Raw genomic sequence first — 23,131 nt, forward strand, 5'->3', positions numbered from 1 at the left:
GACGAGGGGTCACAAGCCAAAAGGGTTTGGAAAGAAGAACAATGTATTTGTGAGATCATAAATAGATGAAGGTGACACTGTGCTTCTGCCAAGTCACCCAAAACAGTGACTGCGATTTGGTGAGGCGTGACTGTGCTTGAACATGGCAGGAGGATGTTCCAAAGCAACAAATCCTTAGCTGTTTCCCAAATCCATGTCCTGCAGACTCTTTTTAAATGGGATGAGTCTGTTCACACAGGGAAAGCAATGAAATCCTCAGATCTGACCCGGGGGAGAGGAGGAGCTGCTTTGGAACATCACAGAAACGCATCTCAGCCCAGACACGGTCGTTCATACTGGGCAGGTGTGCACACACCAAGAGTTTAATAAAGGCCCCAAATGGAACCTAGAGGCTGTTATTCAGTCTGTCATTTCTCTCTGTTTGGCTTGTTGTTTGCTGTCTTGATGTTTGGAAGGCAGACTGATGCTTGCTTGGATGAGGAGTTAAACAACATCTTTACAGGTCATTAAATGTAAGTTGCTCAATAAATACCTTTTGGAAAAAAGACTTAAGGGTGGGGTGTAGAAGGAATTTGGACTCATACAATTCAGCTCTGGCCCTTGTTTTATACCGAAGTACTAGTTCCAGGTTTAAATCAAGGGCGCTGACATCATTCAGATGTAGTTCTTTAGTGCAGGAGGGCAAATGACGTGTTCCTGATGTAGTCCGCCCTCAGCCCATGAGGACGTCTGGCCCTGGCCACAGTGACACCTGGTGGTACGAGCAGCATCTCCGCGGTAAATGACGGGCCTGGTTCTGGATCCTGAGTGGTTCATTAGGGGAGGGCAACACCGCTGCTGCGCACTGTTTCCTCTGAACTGCACTGCTGCCTGCGACACGGAGCCCAGGAGGGTCCACTGCTTCTCCTCCGAGGTGAAACCGTTCCCTTCCTTTCCCGCCCCCTCCGGTCCTCCTCGGAGCGGAATGCGCTGATCTCCGCTTCATCTGTGGAAGGATGATTTCTGTGGTATCCACTGTGGAGAGCGTCCCAAGAGGCACGGGCACCCCGGCGCCGAGTCTGTACCAGCGGATCAGGAAGGTCTTAACTAGGTAAGATCCCGATGAGCAGCCCCTGTACCTTCACTCAGCTCAGTCAGACCGGCAGCAGCTCGGGCCGGGGCTCGGTTTCCTTTTGTTTCATGCATTACCTGTAACATCAACCCTGTCCCCTCCGGTCTGCTGCTGCAGGACGCCTGTTGTGCAACAGATGTCAACATACAGCACGTACATATCATCACGTGTGTGAGGGGGGGGGCATTCCTGTGGTATTGGAGCCGAGTCCAGGCACGGGGTGCTGGTTCGGTGCCTGCTTGCTCAGGAGGAGGCTGCCATGGTGGCTTCATCAGTCTGTACCGAGGCTGTGCTGCGCAATGGCTGCTGTCCATCTCCAGCTATCTACCTCACTTTGTATTTATCATGCACTCAGACACACACACACCGTACCCCCTACTACTTCCTGCCATCTGCCGCTTCTTCATCCCTGGCCTCTCTTACGATTATGGAGCCTGGGGAAGTTGGCAGTGTGTGAGTGAGAGAGAGAGTATCGTTACTGCCACAGACACAATGTCATATTACTGTAAAGGTGGGCAGACAGAACAAAGCAGGCTCACAAACACGCAAAGACACATCAGGCATGACAGCAGATGTTGACAGCTTTATTAGGTACAACTGTACACTTGCTGTTAATGCAAATATATAATCAGCCAGTCAGGTGGCAGAAACTCGATGCATAAAAGCATGCAGACGTGGTCAAGAGGTTCAGTTGTTCAGAGCAAAGAAAACAAAAAATTCAGCTGGCCGGTGACAATTCATAAATATAAAAATATACCAGAATATAATGCAATAATCAGCTGCTTTTTCTTTTTACCTAGTTACTTTTTTTGGACAATGCACATTTGTTTCTTCTATATTAAAATTATATTGCATGTTTTGTTATTGTACAAATAAACCTTTCTCAAAGCATTTTTATTTGTTAGTTTATTTGTTGATTTGTTTATTTGGTGCAGGCTGTTTTTCACAACATATTTAAAAAGTGCTTCAAAAAGTGACAGGGACAAAATCAGCCATTTCAAAATTGTTGGCTGCTCTGACAAATCAAAGGGCTTACATGTACTCCAATGGCCTCCACAGTCCTTTGGGCTTGGAGATTCTCTCACACCTCTGCAGACACTGAATGAGGTCATGTCAACAAATATGTAAGCAATGTTTCCAGGTAAAAAGCCACCATATATGAGCTACTTACGACACTGTTAGCTAAAGAGCCAGATATCTGTGGGAGAGATGACAGACAGCTAGTCACAAACACAACTCCACATGAGCAATCATGTTGGTCTTTAAATTTCACCACATCAACTTAAAAGGTGATGATGTCAGTGTTGTTGTCACAACTTGTTTCTGCTGCCCCCAAGTTGCCAAAAAAATCAGGCTTGTGACTTTGTGTTAATCACAAAGCTTGATCTGTATTGCTGACGTGCTGCTGATCGAATACTGAGACTATTACACTGATGACCTTTTGTCTCTGCAGGGATCTGTTGGTGACCCTGGCCCTGGGTCAGGTCCTGTCCTTGTTAATCTGTGCTATCGGTCTGACCAGCAAGTACCTGGCTGATGACTTCCACGCTAACACACCAGTGTTCCAGAGCTTTCTCAACTACATCCTGCTGTTTCTGGTCTACACCACCACACTGGCAGTCAGGCAAGGTACAGACAGAAACTGAGGCGTGTGTGTGTGCGCACGCGCATCACAAAATTTGGTTTTTGATCTTTTACATCAGAGTCAGAACCAATAAACATGCTTTTTATTATTAAAGGCAGTGTGATTTATGAAGTAAAGACTTCTTTATTAGGCTAATCCTGAATAAATCTTTCTTTGCAGCCAAATGATTAGCCAAACAGTAATCCTTTATTTTATTTAATGTATTTCTGTTAAATGGTATGCATGTTCAAGACTACAAGACTAAATTGCAAATAACAGGCATGTTTATTATGTGAACAAAACAAATTGTATAGTATGCACTAAGAGGAGTGTTCATGTACCCATAAGGATCCATTTCTTTTGATATTGATCCTATTCACACTAGTTTAGTCCACATCTAGCTGAAACACTTCATACACCTGTGTGCTCTACCTTGTCCCTGTTGCCATTGGCCTTTTAAAAAACTCAATGTGATTTTTAAATTGTCATTATTGTGTATTGTCTGTCTGATGTTTGTGTAGTGACTCCTGGCTGTACAACAAATTGCCCCTTGACGATAATAAAGATCTTATTGACCCTTTCCATTTTACTGACCATCTGTATATATACATGTAGAGTACTGATTTATAACGTAACCTTATGTAAATTGTAGCACTTAAATAATTTAATATTACCACATGAAAATACTGGCCTCAGACCTGAATCAACTTGTGTCCTCCCACAGGTGAAGAACATTTTAACCGTGCAGCAGAGAATACTGTAGGGAGTGATCCACACTGGTGCAACATTGCACTTGTGTGAATGGTATTCGTGACATTAGTACCATAGTTGCACTTGTGTGTGTTATGTAAGGATATAGGATAATATATGTACATTCTCTCTTATCAATACAATGCAGCCTTTAACTTACACAACATGTTGTGTTAGTTAAAGGCTGCGTAAAGTGTAAAGGCATGGTAAGTTTTATTGTCACATCAAACATAAAAGCAACATAGGGCAATATAAAAACACATTTAAATAAAATTAAATAGTTTAGAAAAATCAGGGGTAAAAGTATAAACAAGATAAAACATGACATTGTAGATATTAATCAAAAGTCTCAAATTTGATTTAACAAAAGGCAAACTCTTTTTGACTCAGACAGAAAGCAGACTTGTCCCACACCACCTGAGAAGTCTGGATATTTCATAACATAGCAAAAGTTCACAAATGGCAATAAACCATTCAGTGCTTTGTAAACCAGCAGTGGTATTTTAAAATCAGTTTTCTGACAGACAGGAAACCAGTGTACAGACTCAACACTTGAGTGTTATGATCCACTTTGTTGGTCTTTAGTGAGGACTCAATTATTTCTCTACAGAGGTACTCTAAATAAATGAAGGAAAAGAGATTAGTTTCCTGGTCACACTTTCAAAAGAAATTCTCAACACACCATGACAATGTAGCAGTAAATTACTCCATTAAAGTAGCCAAACAGAAATATACATCATACTAAAACCTTGTGCTGGTAAGATACAAAACATCCCCTTATACCTGAAGCCTAATCATTAGAAAAAAGCTTGAGGTCATCTGTCTGAGTGAAGACATTGCACTTTCATTGTTAGCAACCTTTTGCACCAATTCCCCCCCCACACACTAAGAGCGAGGAGCTTCGTTCCAGGGCCAGTTAATTGTTCTGTTAAAAGCACCTCCTACATGGAGGTAGGAAACAGGCTAGGGCTGAGGTTTCATTCTTCTGATATGGTCTCACTCAGACAGCAGGCTGTAATGGACTGGCTGGTGTTCACCACTTGCTGCACTGGTTCACAAGTGTTCATGTTGTTTTGATGTGGCAGCTGTGGATGAGCCCCAAATTAGGTGTGATGTGCATTTAGTGTGTTAATTATTATTCCCTCTCTCTCACCAGGGGAGGGGAACCTGCTGGCCATTCTGAAGCAGCGCTGGTGGAAATACATGATTCTGGGTTTAATAGACATTGAGGCCAACTATCTGATCCTTAAAGCCTACCAGTACACTACACTCTCCAGTGTACAGGTTAGTCCCACCAAGATGTCCTTGTTGTGGTTAGTACGACTCAGTCTCTGTCTTCTTCTCCTTGTGAAGCTTACTGTAAAACCTGTATCGTGTAGCATGCCTTCTCCACCCCAATGCGGAGTCACAGTCCAAAGTGGAGCCATGTTTCTCTTAGCTTAGCCAGATGGCTCATTTAGTTGCTGCAGATATTTGTGGACACTTCTTCCTTCCTGGATATTTGGGCCTAAACACAAAATAGACACACCTCTATGATCAGGATCCAGGTGTGCTTAGAGTCCCTTTGTACATTCCTCCATGGTGGTTAGGGTTTACAGGGATGGAAGGCCTAGCTGTTGCTGTGTAAACACAGGTCCCCAGTCTGATGCTTTGCACAGCTCATCATGTGTGCATATGTGGTTCTGTGCTTGTGTCCCTCCTCTCAGCTGTTGGACTGTTTTGCCATCCTGGTGGTCCTGCTGCTGTCCTGGTTCTTTCTCTTGGTGAGGTACAAGGTTGTCCACTTTGTTGGGGCAGGACTGTGTCTGCTGGGTATCGGTTGCATGGTGGGAGCTGACATCCTTCTTGGTCGTCAGCAAGGCCTTGGTGAGGACCCACACACACACACACTTATAGTACACAGCAGTCAGATCATCACAGACAGAGTTTTTGGTTGGACTGGAAAACAAATGTGGTATATGTACAGGGTTGGAGGATTACTTTAAAAATGTAATCCAGTGCAATTACAAATTACTTGTTAAAAAAATGTAATCAGTAACATAATCCAACCACAATATAAAAGTAATGTAATCTGATTAATACTTTTAATTACTTCAATACACAAATGAAGACAAGTGTATCAAAGACTTTATATTTGTAGCAAAACATACAATAAAATCTCCCATTCCCATAAAATCAAAATCCATGTTTGGTTTCTTTTTTACTACGGGGTGCACTCGCAGTCATTGGGGCAAAACAGATTTGGTAGCCAGTCGGAAGACTATTGTAATTGTGGCACAGCAGACCAGGAATGGAGGGAATTGAATGAAAGCCAACGCCACCTAGGGAATTGCACCCCAGGTAATACTATTTAACCCCTGATTAATTAAAGGAGAATAAAGAGAAAAATGCACACAGGAACGTTAGTGGTGAGGCAGAGATGGGATTCAAAATAAAGTTATTTTAATAAGCAAAAAAACAATTGGGGACTGGAATTGCTGAAAGGGAAAGAATGTGAACCAGCAATAAAAAAAATGGCTATATATATATTTTATATCTCCAGCGCCCCAAAATAACTGAACAAAACTAAGCAGGGGTCACTTGTGGAGAGGCAGACTACACTGAGGAGTGCCCAGGAGTGCTACCACTACCCACTTTAAGTGCAGCACTACAAACCTCACAGCATTATTCACAGCAAAAGTGGTGCAGTCCATATAGTGCCCCCAAGCAATTACTCCCAACAAGATGGCACCCTGCTCAAAATATAAACTGAATACAAAAGAAACCATAAAGTAACAAACCAACCAAGTACCAAGTTCACTGAACAAGGGAAAACTTTAACTATTAAACTAGAGCAAAACTAATAAACTAAAAGGGCAAAACTGGAAGCTAAATGAGGCGAAACAGCAAAGTATGTAGGCAAAACAGTAGTGGTCTAAAACAAGGAGGAACCTGGAAAAGGAAGGGAAAAAATAAGCCAGGCTCAACCTTACTGCATTAAAATAGATTTAAAACCATATATCTACTCACCACCTCTGAGATGGGTCATGAAGATACATCAATGGTCACAGGGCAGGAGAAAATGAGGTTCCTAACAGTGTCAAAGTGCAGGTAAGCAACATAAACTGTTAAGGGAAAATAGATATCCATGGAACTATTCCTTTCACATACCTGGGCCATAAACACCAACCACAACCACAGAAGGGACAGATCAGGAAGCAGAGAGGGCGCAAGGGGACACGTGTCTTATATAGCCTAAGCCTAATAAGGAGGTTGGCCAGGGGAGGAGTTAAGTCGAGGCTGCATTCACACCACCACACCTTAACTTGCATTTGAGGAATCTTTCCCCACCACACAATCAACGTAGATTTTGCATTGTTTGCAGGTCAGGTCAGGTCAGCGGCACCAGACCTTATGTTGTTCAAGTCAGCTGTTAGCCAAAAAGCTAACGGAACAATGGAGAACGATGGGGAGAGGTGTTCTTTCCACAGCTGTAAATATTGGGCCTTTCTCATTTCCCAAATCCTCGAGCCTGTGACCTGGAAATCCATCTCAACGCGCTATCTTGAAGGACCTCTCAGTTCCTTAATTCCTGCATTCCTTAATGTCATTTTACTTTGATATCACTCATGTTGTTATTGTTGTGATGTGGTGGATGGGCAGCTTTAATGCTTTTATTGTTTATTGCTACCTCGAGGTGTTTCTACATGTCTTTATGTTGACAGACATGTTTTTAGATTGTGAAGATCTGAGCCTTTATGTATTAGTGCTGACCGCTGGTCTGCTCTTCTGAAACAGTGGACAGATGATGCAGCTGTGTCATTTAATTGACGTCTCTTTAAAATGACCGCTCCGAGGCAAGGACATCTCATTTTGTTAAATGCCTGTTTCTTCGACTCCTCTCTCCTCATGTCTCCTCCTTGACTCCTCTAGCTCGCATCTTGGGTGACAGAGACTAAGACGCAATGCGAGGAGGCGAGGAGGCACAAATTTGGCAAATGAGAAAGGCTCATAGCCATTAGGCCTAGCTGTGTCACACTCATTGTCGTCCATTATAAACTTTGTGCGACCACCAAAAAGCTTTCAACCACGAACAATTCTACATCTAATTTATTGAAGCATCTGTTAAAGCAGCACAGCAATGTGAATACTGCTCTTATACATGTGCAAAACATGTAAATTCAACGAGGCAATCAGACCAAACACAAATTTAATCCACGCAATGCCTTCCTTGCTGGAGTTTTATTGCTGGACAACTGCTAAGTGTTCACACACAACACGATAACACAAATAAACACAACTCACCATTACTACAGCTGTATGAACACAAAGTAAACATTTTGCTGTGATTAAATAGTAATAAAGAGATTAAATTGATGCTGAAATAACTACAATATGATGCAGATTTGTTAAACATTTTCATGTTTTATCAGTCACTTCCTCACTTTCTTTTCTTCCAGTATAAATATGAAGTAGTCCAACAGAGCTAATGATGCTAACGACAAAACTGGAACCGGATGTGCACGGAGGTTAGCTGCTGAGAAACGAGTTAAGATAAATCAACGTTGTCATCCCAAAAACTAAAGTTAAAAGCTAATTTAATAAAAGCAGTTTATTCCAAGCTCCTCCCGCAAGCAAACAGCAAAGTTGTCAGACCATAATCCAGACTGACTACGTACGTACGGACAATCCGACTCAAGTGCGAATTATACTTCTGCGTCAAAAAGCCTCAAAGCCTCTGCGTAGCAATAGTATGAAGCTTCAGTACCGGAGGCTGCAGTTTCAGGACCCCCGCAATCCTGGGACCGTAGTTCTAGGACCCTAGTTCTTTTGCGAGAGCGCCATCTAGTGGCCTCACAGCCGACGTGAACCGGTTGACATGCATATAATCAATAACTTAGGTTTAGGCACACACTCGGTGGTGGTTGTGGTAAGGATAATTGGCTTTGGGGAGCTATAAAGAGTTACATACTAGCTAACTAGCTAGCCAGTCAGCTAGCTGGCAGTATCAAAGTAAACAAGGGTCCTGGAATTGCTGTTCCGGTCCTAGGATTGCAGTCCTGAAACTGCAGCCTCCGGTACTGCAGCTACATGCTACTGCTGTGTAGCCCCCTATCCTACGCCGACACCTACGGTGTAGCCTGACATGCACCTCCTCAAAAAGTTCACGTGGACCGTAAGCTCTGTGATTGGTCGGCTGGGTAGCCCCGCATTGAAGTAACTTTTACTAGCGGCCAAAACGGCGATTGTAACACGGTGGATCAATATATTTGACCGTCACAACCCGAACGAAATGACTCGTTTCACTATCAGAATGTGATCCATTCGGTCGATAACATATAGGATGCACCAGCCGCACGTATACAATTTTACCCCCATTCACGTTAGCGGAGGGCTAAACCGGAAGTTAGCCTGCTCGGCCGGCAAAACGTGCGTATGGATGCATGATGGTATGTAGGGCTTGGTTAGTGACCATCACTACTTTTACAGTACTTCTCAAAATGCATTCTGTGATACATTGAGTTGAATATATAGGGTATAATAATTTGCAGGTTATAATAATCACTATGGCTGTGTCCGAAATCCCCACTTATTCACTACCCCCTACCCCCTATGTAGGGAGTAGTATGTAGAGTCTATATAGTACTTTCGGACACTACTCCGATCGTTATTTCGGCGCAGTTAATTATGTCATTGCCATCGGACAGTCTGTTTTTTTTCTATCAGCGCAGTGCATGATGGTATATATGGCTGTACACTACTTTTCAAAATGCATTCTGGGATACATTGAGTGGACTATATAGGGTATAATAACTCTCACTATACATTGGGACAGCACTACAAAATGGCGAGCTCACTATATAGTCCACTATATAGTGAGTAGTGGGTGATTTCGGACACAGCTGTTATTTTCCACTGCCTGCCAACCAGTGTTTGGCAACTTACTTCCAAAATGTAATACATTATACAGTAGATTACTAGTTACTGTCATTTGAAAGTAATTAGTTATATTACAATATTACTGTCTCTGAATTGTAATGCTTTACACTACTTTCGCGTTACTTTTGAGTTACTTTGTGTGTGGGGTGAAATAGAGTGAACTGTTTCCCCATTAAGAAAGACGCTGTGCACATTTACGCACGAGGTACAGCAGCATTACGTCATTGATTATTTGAATATTACCAAATTTTATTTAGTAATGCGTTATATTACTGCATTACAGCAAAAAGCAATACATTACTGTAATTGCGTTACTTTTGTAACGCATTACTCCCAACGCTGCTGCCAACCAGGAAGCACCGGTTGTTGAGGTTGTTGCCAACCAGTGTTTGGCAACTTACTTCCAAAATGTAATACATTATACAGTAGATTACTAGTTACTGTCATTTGAAAGTAATTAGTTATATTACAATATTACTGTCTCTGAATTGTAATGCTTTACACTACTTTCGCGTTACTTTTGAGTTACTTCGTGTGTGGGGTGAAATAGAGTGAACTGTTTCCCCATTAAGAAAAACGCTGTGCACATTTACGCACGAGGTACAGCTCATGCTCATGTTTCAGTTCTCCCTCATCTGTCTAGGAGAGCAGAAGTTGTTTGGGGATCTTCTGGTTCTGGGAGGAGCAACACTGTATGGGATCTCCAACGTCTGTGAGGAGTTCATTGTGAAGAACCTGAGCCGTGTGGAGTTCCTCGGCATGATGGGACTTTTCGGATCCTTCTTCAGTGGCATTCAGCTGTGAGTTTTTTATGCTGCTTTATAATTCTACTGAACTGCATCTCATAAGGAAATATTGGACTTTTTACTGCACTATATTTTTTTCATATTTTCATTATTTTTATAACAGCTTTATTTACTAGTTTCGTTGAGAAACATGAAGCCTTAACATACTGTGTATCAAACTACCCAACTGTATATGAATACAGTCATTAGCTCCACATTGACACTGAGATTTGGACTTTGGACTGAGATTTCCAAATTATTCACACAAAGACCTCATTGGTGGTGCACTGCTGTAATTACCAATTCAGATTTATTTACACAGTCCCCCTCCAAAGGTATTGGAGTTCCTTTCTTTCTCCACACTTTGGCCTGATTAATCTTGGTCTCATCAGTCCATAAGATTGTGTTCCAGAACTTTTGCAGCTCATCTCTGTACTTATTTGCAAATTTCAATCTGGCCTTCCGATTCTTACTGCTGATGAGTGGTTTGCATCTTGTGGTGTGCCTCTATATTTCAGCTCTCTGAGTCTTCTTCCAACAGTGGATTGTGATACCTTCACCCCTGCACTGTGGAGGTCGTTGGTGGTGTCACTTACTGATGTTTTGGGGATTTTCTTCACAGCTCTCACGATATTTCTGTCATCAACTACTGTTGTTTTCCATGCCCGACCTGTTTGACGTCGGTTGCTCAGTACACCAGTAGTTTCTTTCTTTTTCAGGACATTCCAAATTGTTATGCTTGCTATGCCCAATGTTTGTCCAATGGCTCTGGTCAATTTTCAATTTTGACAATGGCTTGCTTTTCTCCTACAGACAGCTCTCTGGTCTTCATGTTGGTTTATCCTCTTTAACAGGAAATGCAGTCTTTATAGGTTTGAACCAAGGATGAAAACTTAGACTAGTCATGCAGAGCTATTTAATGTTTGGACAATCAACCTAAAAGGCAACACCTGGGCAATCACATCGTGTGTAACATTAGCATTATAGTTATAACTTTAGCTGTGTTAACAACTCCACACTTGAACAGTCTGTGAAGTTACATTGCATAGCATACTTACAGGTTGTGATTGTGAATTTCCAGGCCCAAACAGAGTCGGAGTTGCATCGTTTTTCAGGACTAAACGTTGAACTGTTGCCGGACAATCTATGCTGCCTTGACAAAAAATGCTACCATAGCGTAAATCGATAAACTCGACTCTACTCGGCCCTGCTCCGTTTTCCATTGCAGATAGTACCCAGAGATAGTATGTAGCTTGTCGTCAAAGCGATTCCACACACAACTGCTGCAACATAATGTTCAATGCGACACACACACCAGCGATCCACACAGCTTTCTCTTTTTTAAGTTAATACGTTTCAAGATTCCTCAGAATGTAAAGACAGATAAGCAGTACGAAAACCTTCCAGCTGTGTTTTCCTCTGCCGTTCTTGCTGCTGCTCTTGTCTGTGTGATGGTGGGAGCAGAGGGCTCTGTGAGTGGGCGGCTGGCTGGTCTCACACGCTCCTCCCGCGGGTTGGCACCAAGCGGCAAGCTCCGGCTCTCACTTCCGATACCAATACGGAAGCATCTGAAACTGCAATTCATCAAGTGGCCACTTGAGAGTGGCTGCAGAAGGGTTTTGTTTAGATGATTATGCAGAAATTTTAACACAATATCAAGCACCTCTACAGTGCTGTTCAGCTGTAATTTGTGGTCAGGTGACCATTTTTGACAATGCCCCTTGTGAATCCAACAATGAACTAATGCGCATTTGCGAATTACTCTGATGCCAGACTGCACAAAGGCAGCATATAAATAGAAAACAGAATCAGATCAAGAAGCAAACTTTAAGGCACTCCACAGCACAAACTAGAAATGGCAGATCTGAGTCACCAGTATCTATAAGCTCCTATCTAACAGCTCCATTGACCCCCATGTTAAAATGCCCAACTTTACAGCAGAATAAAACATGTTTACAAATGGTTTTAGTACATATCGCTAATTTTGCCCTTCATGACAACTGTGAGGGGGGTGAATATTTTTATAACTTACCTGTTTAAATTATATTAAGCCTTTAAGTTCTGCATTATTAGGGGCGTAGCCGCTTTGATTCACAGGGACCTTTAGCCGCTGCCACTCCTAGCACTTGGTCGGCCGTCTGTTAGCCTCACTCAGCTACACGGAGCTCTGAGACTCAGCCTGTCGGAGCCTTTTGGACATTTTTACATGCAGATACCAGATGAATAATGGCAGGCTGTGCAGCTCCTTGGAGAGAGACCCTCCAGGAAATCCGTGTTCTACTTGGTGAGTGAAATTCCTGTATTTTATTTATGTGTTAACATTTAACAGGTTTCACTGTCGGCATATAGCTTGTTAGCTTAACGTTAGCTTGTAACGCTAATTAGCCAGATACGAGCCGACCCAAGCTGCTAAGTTAGTGTAAGTAAGTAAGTTAGTGTGTTCTAACCGCAGCTTTTAATGAGTCAAAGACAAGTCAGCAAGAAGGGAGAAGCCAAAATGTAACGTTATTAGATTAACCTTAGTGTTAGACATTAGTGTGCTAAGTTAATGCTTTGAAGAAAAGGCGTCTGTGTGAAGTTGTAAGTAAAGTCTGAGCTTTCAGTTAGCTGACATTATGTTAACAGTAAATTTTTCTAACGTGCAATGTGAGATTTAGCTACGTCCTGTAACAGAATCACTGTTCAATTAGATACTAGTCAGATACTATTATAAGTGGCTGCACCTGATCACGATGGACAAGGAGGGTTTAAAGGTAGAGAGCCGAGGGGGGAGCAACTGCTGAGTTCTGCCTGAAACTGTCACACCGAGGAGCACCGATGCCACTATTTGAGCTAGCTGTCTCTCCCGAGGAGAGCCGTGCACCTCCAAGTACAATGTTACTGTTTAAAAACGATAACGTTATACTATTCTTTGTGGGGTTCATCTGTGGGGATGATTGATTCGAAGTACATATTAAAGGCAGTTTAGAGTCATCAATAAGTTAATACACTTAGCAGATGTAGCATTCCTTGAGATTCAGCAAGCAATCTGAGGTGATAACTGAGTTTAATCATCGACGTTTCTGATAAGGAGCTTAAGAGGTGGATGCATAATTCGGCAGAACAGCTGTTGTAGGCTAGGTGCAGAGATTTGCATCATTGCACATATTAGTGAACGGTATATTTCACATTGCCACCCCTAATTACTGTCAGATGCCAGAGAGGTTATCATGCTGAGGCGATCTCAGAGTTCAGTAGCTTTATGGCACTTTGGAAGAAGCTGCTTAACTGTCTACCCATTGTTGTCTTTACAGGTGCCAGAGGAGCTGATTGCAGAACCCTCCAGATGTGATTAGCTGTGTCCAGCTCTTCAGGAGAGAACAGCTCCAGCTTCCAGCTCTTCAGCTCTTGCTTTTCTTTTTACTCACAACACCTGAACACTACTGATGTGAAATTATGACACTGGGTTCTTATCAACATATTCTATCATTATAATAACGCAACACATTTCAAGTCATACAAAACTACTTTTACATTTGTAACCTTTTAATATTGATGTTTTCATGAATGCAAGACAAGAGTTTAATTTATTAAACTATTGCTTTTGTATTAGGAATACTTTGTTATAAAGTGTATCAAACTAATTATACATAAAATCATTCTTCATTCATCATCAGTTTCATATTTTAATTTTAAATAGTGTGATCTAAACTTAACAATATTATAGTTAAAAGCTGTAAATGAAAATATTAAGATGTTATTTATATACTGTAACATTTTACATATGTTAGTAGAAAGTAAAAAATGAAAGGTTGATGTTATATACTGTTTTATTTTGACATTTCTTTGAGACAAATGTGACATTGACTGAGAAGTTACTCTGTTGTGGAAAAACAGAAATATCTGCACACTGAATAGTTTTGAAGCCCTGTAGGAGGTGTAATTTACTGCAACCTCTGAGAAGGTCTTGTGTGGTTTACATTGTATAGACTCACCTATTTACTACATGTGCATTCAATCAGCTCTGAGACCTCAGAGTTTGCAAGGTCACAATAAAAACTACCTAGTGGGATTCATAATTACTCTGTGCAGATCATTCTTTGTTTCAGCACTTACCCACAGGATGGTTTGGATGTGCCCACATTATTCTGTGTTTAAACTAGACTTATATCAGAGCAGCAAACAAGGCACTCTTCAGAAACTTCAGGCTCTGTTACTGGGTGTATGGGTAGTTATTTATCTTAAAGTACAAGGTAGAAAGTAAAAATACTCCTGCACACACAGAAATACACTACATAATTACTTTTCAACATTTCATGTGAAACATGTTTGGGAGTATTTTCACTTTTTAACTTATACTAGACTGATGTTCTTTAGCAAGAGTTCAGTTTTAATGTTTCATGTTTTATCTGTGGTATACGATTAGCTTTTCAGTAAGTAGTAAAGACAGGGAGTGCTAATATATATAGAATTTATTACAAGTGAACCATAAACCGTATCTTTTTTTAAATTGATCTATAACACAAATATGGACAATATTTAAAAGTCAAAGTAAACAGAAGGAGAGAAGGCCTTTCCACGTCAATCCACCCCATCAGCACAATGAGGACTCCAGGTCTCTGCAGCTCTCTGGCACCAGGTGGGACATCTGATCCACAGTGTGACTCTGGGAGGAAAATGAGTAATAAATTCTACAGGTGATAAAACATATAAAGTTACAGATGATTCTTTAATAAATAGAATATTGTGCTAAGTTAATTTTCTAACGTCATTTAATTCAAAAATTTAATCTTTGATATATTCTAGATTCATTACACAAAGCAAAGCATTTCAGACCCTTTTTGCCTTCATCTTGATGATTACGGTTTACAGCTCATGGAAATAAAAACTCCACTATTTTAAAATGTATAAACATTTTAGAATAAAATACATTTCTGTATTATAAATTATAAAGAAATGTCAACTGGAGAAGAGCTCTCTAATCAGCTAATTAACTCAAAACACCTGCAAAGGTTTCTGAACCCTTTAATCTCTCAGTCTGGTTCTGGTGCTCACAATAAACTTTTCCTCAGTATTCTAATTTTTTGAGAAGCTCTTCTAAAAGATGCCTCAGTGTTTTAATGTTGACAGCACTACTATGTCACATACGTGGGAGAAAATGAAACAAGGGAGACTCTTTAAATATTTTTGTGTTGTCCTTTTAAGACAGACAATTTTATATCAGCTGTCAAATGTCCAGTAGCCAAGACTAGCAACGTTATTTTAGACTCAAAGTTTAAGCTTTGAGTAGCAGATGTGGAGGCATCAGAACCTCAACAAGAATCTTGTGACAAATATAAAAAGTACCTTTCTCTCTCAAGTGTCCTATTCCAGACAATAATCCCACACAGCTCTGCCGACAGCAGCAACATTACTCAGAATAGAGGTGTGGGGAATTAATTAACGTGATAGCAGCTATGGCTAATATTTCACAAGATATGTAGCTTCCATCATGTAACTAAGGACTCTACCGCTAGCTTATTACGTTTATTACAAGTAACATACTGAGGTGACGTCCAAATAAACGACTCGTGACCGCTCATAACCAACGGTATGTGAAAGGGTTAATTGATTTGCTTGAAATTGTTTTTGAGCTGTAACGTTAAGTAAACTTAAGGTAATTAATAACTGATTCATAGTTAAATGTTATCGTTGGTCTCAACAAAATCTAACGTTAGTGTTGCAAAATAACGTTACTATATTTATATATTACAAAGCATTTAAAACCTTGTGAAGTCAATAACAGGTACGTGAGTTATTTTAATATTTTCTGGTGTCGTACCTTGACTGTAGCTGGTAATGTCGGTAAACTGATAACAACACGGCCGCAAGTTCCAACCTCCACCGTACAGCACCGCAGAGTAGCATGTAGCATTAGCTCCTTAGCATGAGCTAACTCTGTCATGTCGAGCTAGGCGGGAATGGTTTCAGCAATTTCGTGCGGTGATGCGCTGCCAAGATGGCGCCGGCCAGCTCCGCAAATTTTGAGCTTCAAAACGGCTCTTCAGACACCAACGGGTGACGTCACGGACACTACGTCCATTTTTATATACAGTCTATGGTTGGCACAGGCATCCCCGCAGCCACTTGCGGAGCTCCTCAACTCCGAAAATATTCAAGCACATTTTTGTTCCGCCTTCACTTCTCCTAAAATTGTCAATATTCGAAATCTACACAGTTGATTTCTCACCTCAAAATATAAAACTTTCTGTTGCTAGCCTCTGTCTGGTGCATGCAATGATGATGCAGTGAATAGGTTTTCCATTGTAGAAATGTTGTACCTGTACCTGCTTCCAGGTAATTTTTTTCGTATCACCTCACCTCCATCAAGGTTCCAAGCCAGCTGAGGGATACTAAAATGTAACATGTAAACACGACTGACTGCTGATTGGTCAGAGAGAATATACACCAAACAAAGGCAAGTCGAGCCAAAGGGCCTCTGCTCAGACTAGCTTGGTTTGAGGGCGTGCCTGACCCTGCTAGCCGCTTGGCAAGCTTTATGACATGTTTTCATTGTGACGTCACAAGTAAAGGAAGTGAAGGGCTGGACTATTCAATTCAATTCAATTCAATTTTATTTATATAGCGCCAAATCACAACAACAGTTATCTCACAGCGCTTTTCATAAAAGAGCAGGTCTAGACCGTACTCTATGATGCTATTTACAGAAGCCCAACAGTTCCCACCAAGAGCAAGCACTAGGCGACAGAGGCAAGGAAAAACTTCCTTTTAAGAGGCAGAAACCTCGAGCAGAACCATGGCTCAGGGTGGGCGGCCATCTGCCTCGACCAGTTGGGGTGAAGGAGAGAGAGGGAGAGAGAGAGGGCAGGAGAGGAACAGAGAGAAAAAGAGAGGGATGGAAGGAGAGAGGAAGGGGAGGGAGGCAGCCTACACAATATACACACACAGAGGTACAGACAGTAAAGGTGATGTTGCTATAGACTAAATGAAAAATGGTACAGATATTTATAGTAGTGTTAATGATAACAGTCGTAGTGTTAATTATTATAATAACAATAATAATAATAGGACTAGTAACAATAGTCGTTGCAGCAGAGGGTGTCAAGCAGGAACACGGGGGCAGCAGGTGACCCGCAGCCACAGATCCAGACTCCACAGCTCCAGAGCCAGAAACACCTGCAGGAAGTGATAGGAGGAGAGAGGAGAGGGACGAGAAAGCACAAGACTACCAGAAAGGGGAGAAGTTGTGTTAGTAACATGCAATAATGGGATGAGGTTGCATACAGAGGGAGAGAAAGTAGAGGAGAGAGGAGCTCAGTGCATCATAGGAAATCCCCCGGCAGTCTAGGCCTATAGCAGCATAACTAAGGGATGGTTCAGGACTAACCTGAGCCAGCCCTAACTATAAGCTTCATCAAAGAGGAAAGTCTTAAGCCTACTCTTAAATGTGGAGATGGTGTCTGCCTCCTGAACCCAAAATGGAACCTGGTTCCACAGGAGAGGAGCTTGATAGCTGAACGCTCTGGCTCCTAGTCTACTTTTGGAGACTCTAGGAACCACAAGTAACCCTGCATTCTGGGAGCGCAGTGCTCTGGTGGGGTAGTAAGGTACTATGAGCTCTTAAAGATTAAATGGTGCCTTACCATTAAGAGCTTTGTAGGTGAGAAGAAGGATTTTAAATTCTATTCTGGATTTTACAGGAAACCAATGCAAAGAAGCTAAAACAGGAGAAATATGATCTCTTTTCCTGGTTCCTGTCAGAACACGTGCTGCAGCATTCTGGATCAGCTGAAGAGTCTTAATGGACTTTTTCGAGCAGCCTGATAATAAGGAATTGCAGTAATCCAGCCCAGAAGTAACAAATGCATGGACTAGTTTTTTCTGCATCATTTTTAGACAGGATGTTCCTGATTTTTGCACGTTTTTACGTAGGTGAAAAAAGGCGGTCCTTGAAATTTGCTTAATGTGAGACTTAAACGACATGTCCTGATCAAAGATAACTCCAAGATTCCTCACAGTGGTGCTGGAGGCCAGGGCGATCCCATCAAGGGAAACTATATCTTTAGATAATGCTTAGGCCCCAGAACAATAACTTCAGTTTTATCTGAGTTTAACATTAGAAAATTACAGGTCATCCAGGTTTTAACATCCTGAAGGCACATTTGAAGTTTAGCTAACTGATGAGTTTCATCTGGTTTGATTGATAGATATAGCTGAGTATCATCTGCATAACAATGAAAGCTTATGGAATATTTCCTGATAATATTGCCTAAAGGAAGCATATATAAAGTGAAGAGGATTGGTCCGAGGAACTCCATGACTAACTTTGGCATGCATGGAGGACTCATCGTTAACATGTACAAACTGAAATCGATCTGATAAATAGGACTTAAACCAGCTTAGAGCGGTTCCTTTAATGCCAATGAAATGTTCCAGTCTCTGCAATAGGATCTGATGGTCAATGGTATCAAATGCAGCACTAAGATCTAATAAAACCAGTACAGAGACAAGTCCTTTGTCTGATGCAATAAGGAGGTCGTTAGTAATTTTCACCAGTGCTGTCTCTGTGCTATGATGAGCTCTAAATCCTGACTGAAAATCCTCAAATAAACTATTGCTCTGTAGAAAGTCACACAGCTGTTTAGCAACTGCTTTCTCCAGGATCTTAGAGAGAAATGGAAGGTTAGATATAGGTCTATAGTTGGCTAAAACATCCGGATCAAGTTTGGGCTTTTTCAGAAGAGGTTTAATTACAGCTACTTTAAAGTACTGTGGTACATAGCCTGTTGATAGAGATAGATTGATCATATCTAGTATAGAAGTGCTGACTAAGGGTAAAACATCTTTAAGCAACCTAGTCGGGATGGGGTCTAAGAGGCAGGTTGATGGTTTAGATGAAGAAATTATTGAAGTTAGTTGGTAAAGGTTGAGGGAAGCAAAACAGTCTAAACCTATATCTGGTTCTACAGCTGTTTCTAAGGTTCCTGAGTTAAGAGATAAGTTGGTGCCAGTTGAGGGCAGGTCTTGGTGATTTTTGTCTCTAATAGCTAGAATTTTATCATTAAAGAAGCTCATGAAGTCATAACTACTGAGAGCTATGGGAATACTTGGCTCAATAGAGCTGTGACTCTCAGCCTGGCTACAGTGCTGAAAAGAAACCTGGGGTTGTTCCTTTGTTACCGCAGTATGTCAGCAGTACGTCAGCTCCACAGACAAACGTTGTGTAGTGTTGACTACAAACGAGCTGTTTTCAAGCGGTTCAGAGCATTGATTTCTGTGGGAGATGGGAACTACCTTTGGGCTGGACTTTGGGCTTTTTCTCTTTGCAAACCTGCACAAAAAAGATATATATCTCAATAAAGGAGAGGGGAAAAGCCAAAAAACATAATACCACCTTTTTAATCAAATACCTTCCCACAATCAAACCTTAAATTTTAATCAACAGTTATACTGTTCTTAGTTTTAAGCATTTGATAAAAAGGAAAGTAATTATTGTAACCATTAGAATGGTTACCAGTTAAACACATTTTCAATATTTCAGAATGAAAGAAACTTAACTCAACATTTCCTGGATAATATTGGTTGAACTTTCTTACTCAGAGAATATATAAGCAAGTTGAACGAACATGGCATCAGATTATACACAATAAAATACAGAGTGATACATTAAACCGCGGGAGATACATTACATGTAATATTTCTTTTGTCCTCTGGGGGAGCTCTGGTCCCATGAGAGAAGACTGAGATAACTTTGATTATTTGATTATTTCTTTAAAACAATCATTTGCTCAGGAGCTGGGGAAATTAATTATTTAACACATGATAATATTCCGTATGTACCCCACCTTTCGCCCGATGTAAGATGGGATTGGCTCCAGTCCCCTGCAACCCTGTACGCAGGATAAGCGGTTGATTATGGATGGATGGATGGATGGATGGATGGATGGATAGATTCTTCTTTTCAACAATAACAACAACATGGTAATATAACTACTCAAATGGAAGTTGAGAGACCTACTAAGTAACTTAACAAAGATTATTTAATTTAACAAGGTAAAAGGCAAGTTATAAGGGGACAATATTAATTTATCCACGCAAAGGAATTCGGGGCAGCGTCCTTCTCTGGCGTCTGTAGTTTCTCACACCTCGATGTGAAAGTGAGAGGGCATGTTAAGAGTCCAAATTAATGGCTCTTTGGTGGGGTAGAGAGTCAAGAGTGAAGGAGTCTTTGATGTCTGAGGTAATCTGAAAGAGTGTTGTAAGTAAATTAATAAAATATTAAACTTTGATTACCCTGCCCTATAATAGTAATAATAATAAACTAGATATTAAAAAACTAGTAATAGTAACAAACGAAAAGAAAAAAAGTGTTAAAAGAGGAAAAGAGTGTTGTAAGTAAATTAATAAAATATTAAACTTTGGTTACCCTGCCCTTTTGGTCTTGGGAGTGTTTAGAGGTTGTTTAGTTTATGTCAAGGGGAGTTTCTGTGTGTCTGATATAAATTCGCATTCGGGGTATATTTGGGAAATGTTTTTGTCTTAGTGTTTTATATTTAGGGCATGAGGTCAGAAAGTGCAGCTCTGTCTCTACCTATCCTGTGTCACACTGGGAGCAGAGTCTCTCCTCTTGTGGTAGCCAGATCTGTCTGTGGTGACCCTTTTCTATGGCCAGACTGTGTTCACTCAGTCTGGATGTTGTCAACATTTTTCTTAGTTTAGGACATTTTATTGTGCTCAGGTAATTTGCCAGTGTGAATTCTCTTTTTAGGGTCAGATAACATTGGAATTTACTTTGTGTTTTGGTCGTTTCTTTCCAGTATTCAATATATTTTGCTTTCTGCTTGTTTATAATGTGTTTTGGTCTGCTTGAGTTGGTGTTGCTGTCCTGAGGCTGTTGGGGACTTGTTCCTGCAGAGAGCTTCAGGACCAGCTGGCTGAGGGGACTCTTCTCTGGTTTCAGCTCCTGGTATGTTAGGGCTTTGTGATGGTATGTCTGGGTGAAAAATTGTTAAATTGTAAAATTGTAAAATTGAATTGATCTTTTCAATTTGGGAAATAAACAATTTGGCATTTATGCAGAATATTGTGGTCATCAAGAAAGTTGACAAGTCGTTTATTAATAATATAATTTTTAATATTTTCCCAGGTTACTGGATACACATATTCCTCTGTAGTTATTTGGGTCATATTTAGGGCCCGAGCACGACCGTGCGAGGTCCCTATTGAATTTGCTCGGATATATATATATATATTTTTAGGGCCCGAGCACGACCGTGTGAGGTCCCTATTGAATTTGCTCGGATTATATATTTAGGGCCCGAGCACGACCGTGCGAGGTCACTATTGAATTTGCTCGGATTATATATATTTTTTTTTTTCTGCAAAGTAAGCCCAAATGACATGGCCTAAACATACTCGAAAACTCACCAAAATTTGCAAACATGTCAGAACCGGTGAAAAATTTCGTATTCTACAAGTTTCGCACATGGGCATGTCAAAATGACTCGCTAGCGCCACCTAAAAAAATTGGAAAAGATTAGCCCCTCGTTCACGTTCAACCTACATGTACAAAATTTTCTGGGGACATGTATCGTATCAAGACGCACAAAAAAGCCTCAAGAACCCATAGCCTAAAGTCAACAGGAAGTCGGCCATTTTGAATTTTATGGCCATTTTTGGATGATTTACACACTTCGTACTTTAACGAACTCCTCCTAGGGATTTAGTCGGATCGACGTCAAATTTCTGCTGTGCCTTCTAAAGGCATTGACGATGAAAATTTGTGCTATTTGCGAGTTTTCGTCAATGGGCGTGTCCGTGGCGTCGATGATTCGCCATGAAACAGGAAGTTGTTGTAACTTCAGTGTACATGCTCACATCTGGACCAAACTGTACATGTAGGATGAGAGTCACACACATGTACATGCCGACATTCACCCACAGTCATAGCGCCACCTGCTGGCAACAGAAAGTGACCTTTAACGAAGCAGCCCCCGCCGCACGTTTCACCTACGTGCACGAATTTTCTGTGGTACGTGTATCTTGTCCAGACGCACAAAAAAGTCTCTTGGAGCCATAGCCTAAACCCAACAGGAAGTCGGCCATTTTGAATTTTACGTCAAATTTTGGATGATTTACACACTTCGTACTTTAACGAACTCCTCCTAGGGATTTAGTCCGACCGACCTCAAATGTTTGCTGTGCCTTCTAAAGGCATTGAAGATGAAAAGTTGTGCTATTTGCAAGTTTTCGTCAATGGGCGTGTCCGTGGCGTGGTGTCAAAGATCAGCTCTTCGCCATGACACGGAAGTTGTCGTAACTTCAGTGTACATGCTCACATCTGCACCAAACTGTACATGTAGGATGAGAGTCCCGCCCTGAACACATGTACATGCTGACATTCACCCACAGTCATAGCGCCACCTGCTGGCAACAGGAAGTGACATTTAACGAAGCAGCCCCCGCCGCACGTTTCACCTACGTGCACGAATTTTCTGTGGTACGTGTATCTTGTCCAGACGCACAAAAAAGTCTCTTGGAGCCATAGCCTAAACCCAACAGGAAGTCGGCCATTTTGAATTTTACGTCAAATTTTGGATGATTTACACACTTCGTACTTTAACGAACTCCTCCTAGGGATTTAGTCCGACCGACCTCAAATTTCTGCTGTGCCTTCTAAAGGCATTGAAGATGAAAAGTTGTGCTATTTGCAAGTTTTCGTCAATGGGTGTGTCCGTGGCGTGGCGTCAAAGATCAACTCTTCGCCATGACACGGAAGTTGTCGTAACTTCAGTGTACATGCTCACATCTGCACCAAACTGTACATGTAGGATGAGAGTCCCGCCCTGAACACATGTACATGCTGACATTCACCCACAGTCATAGCGCCACCTGCTGGCAACAGGAAGTGACTTTTAACGAAGCAGCCCCCGCCGCACGTTTTACCTACGTGCACGAATTTTC

General features: G+C 41.3%; 1 protein-coding gene across 1 annotated transcript in view; it reads left to right on the plus strand.

The window, feature by feature from the left end:
- Positions 1 to 736: 736 nt before the first annotated feature.
- The window catches only part of slc35f1 (solute carrier family 35 member F1), a 50,261-nt gene continuing 27,866 nt past the window's right edge, over positions 737 to 23,131 (plus strand). Inside the window, exons 1-5 of the mRNA XM_038726739.1 lie at positions 737 to 1,090; positions 2,565 to 2,740; positions 4,642 to 4,769; positions 5,192 to 5,351; positions 10,048 to 10,204. Of these exons, the coding sequence (XP_038582667.1) occupies positions 996 to 1,090; positions 2,565 to 2,740; positions 4,642 to 4,769; positions 5,192 to 5,351; positions 10,048 to 10,204 (716 nt within the window). The 5' untranslated portion in view covers positions 737 to 995. The remainder of the gene's footprint in view (positions 1,091 to 2,564; positions 2,741 to 4,641; positions 4,770 to 5,191; positions 5,352 to 10,047; positions 10,205 to 23,131) is intronic.

Source organism: Micropterus salmoides, unplaced genomic scaffold, assembly GCF_014851395.1.
Source record: "Micropterus salmoides isolate LMB-PRFRI ecotype aquatic unplaced genomic scaffold, ASM1485139v1 Ms_hic_scaffold_18, whole genome shotgun sequence".
Taxonomy (NCBI): domain Eukaryota; kingdom Metazoa; phylum Chordata; class Actinopteri; order Centrarchiformes; family Centrarchidae; genus Micropterus; species Micropterus salmoides.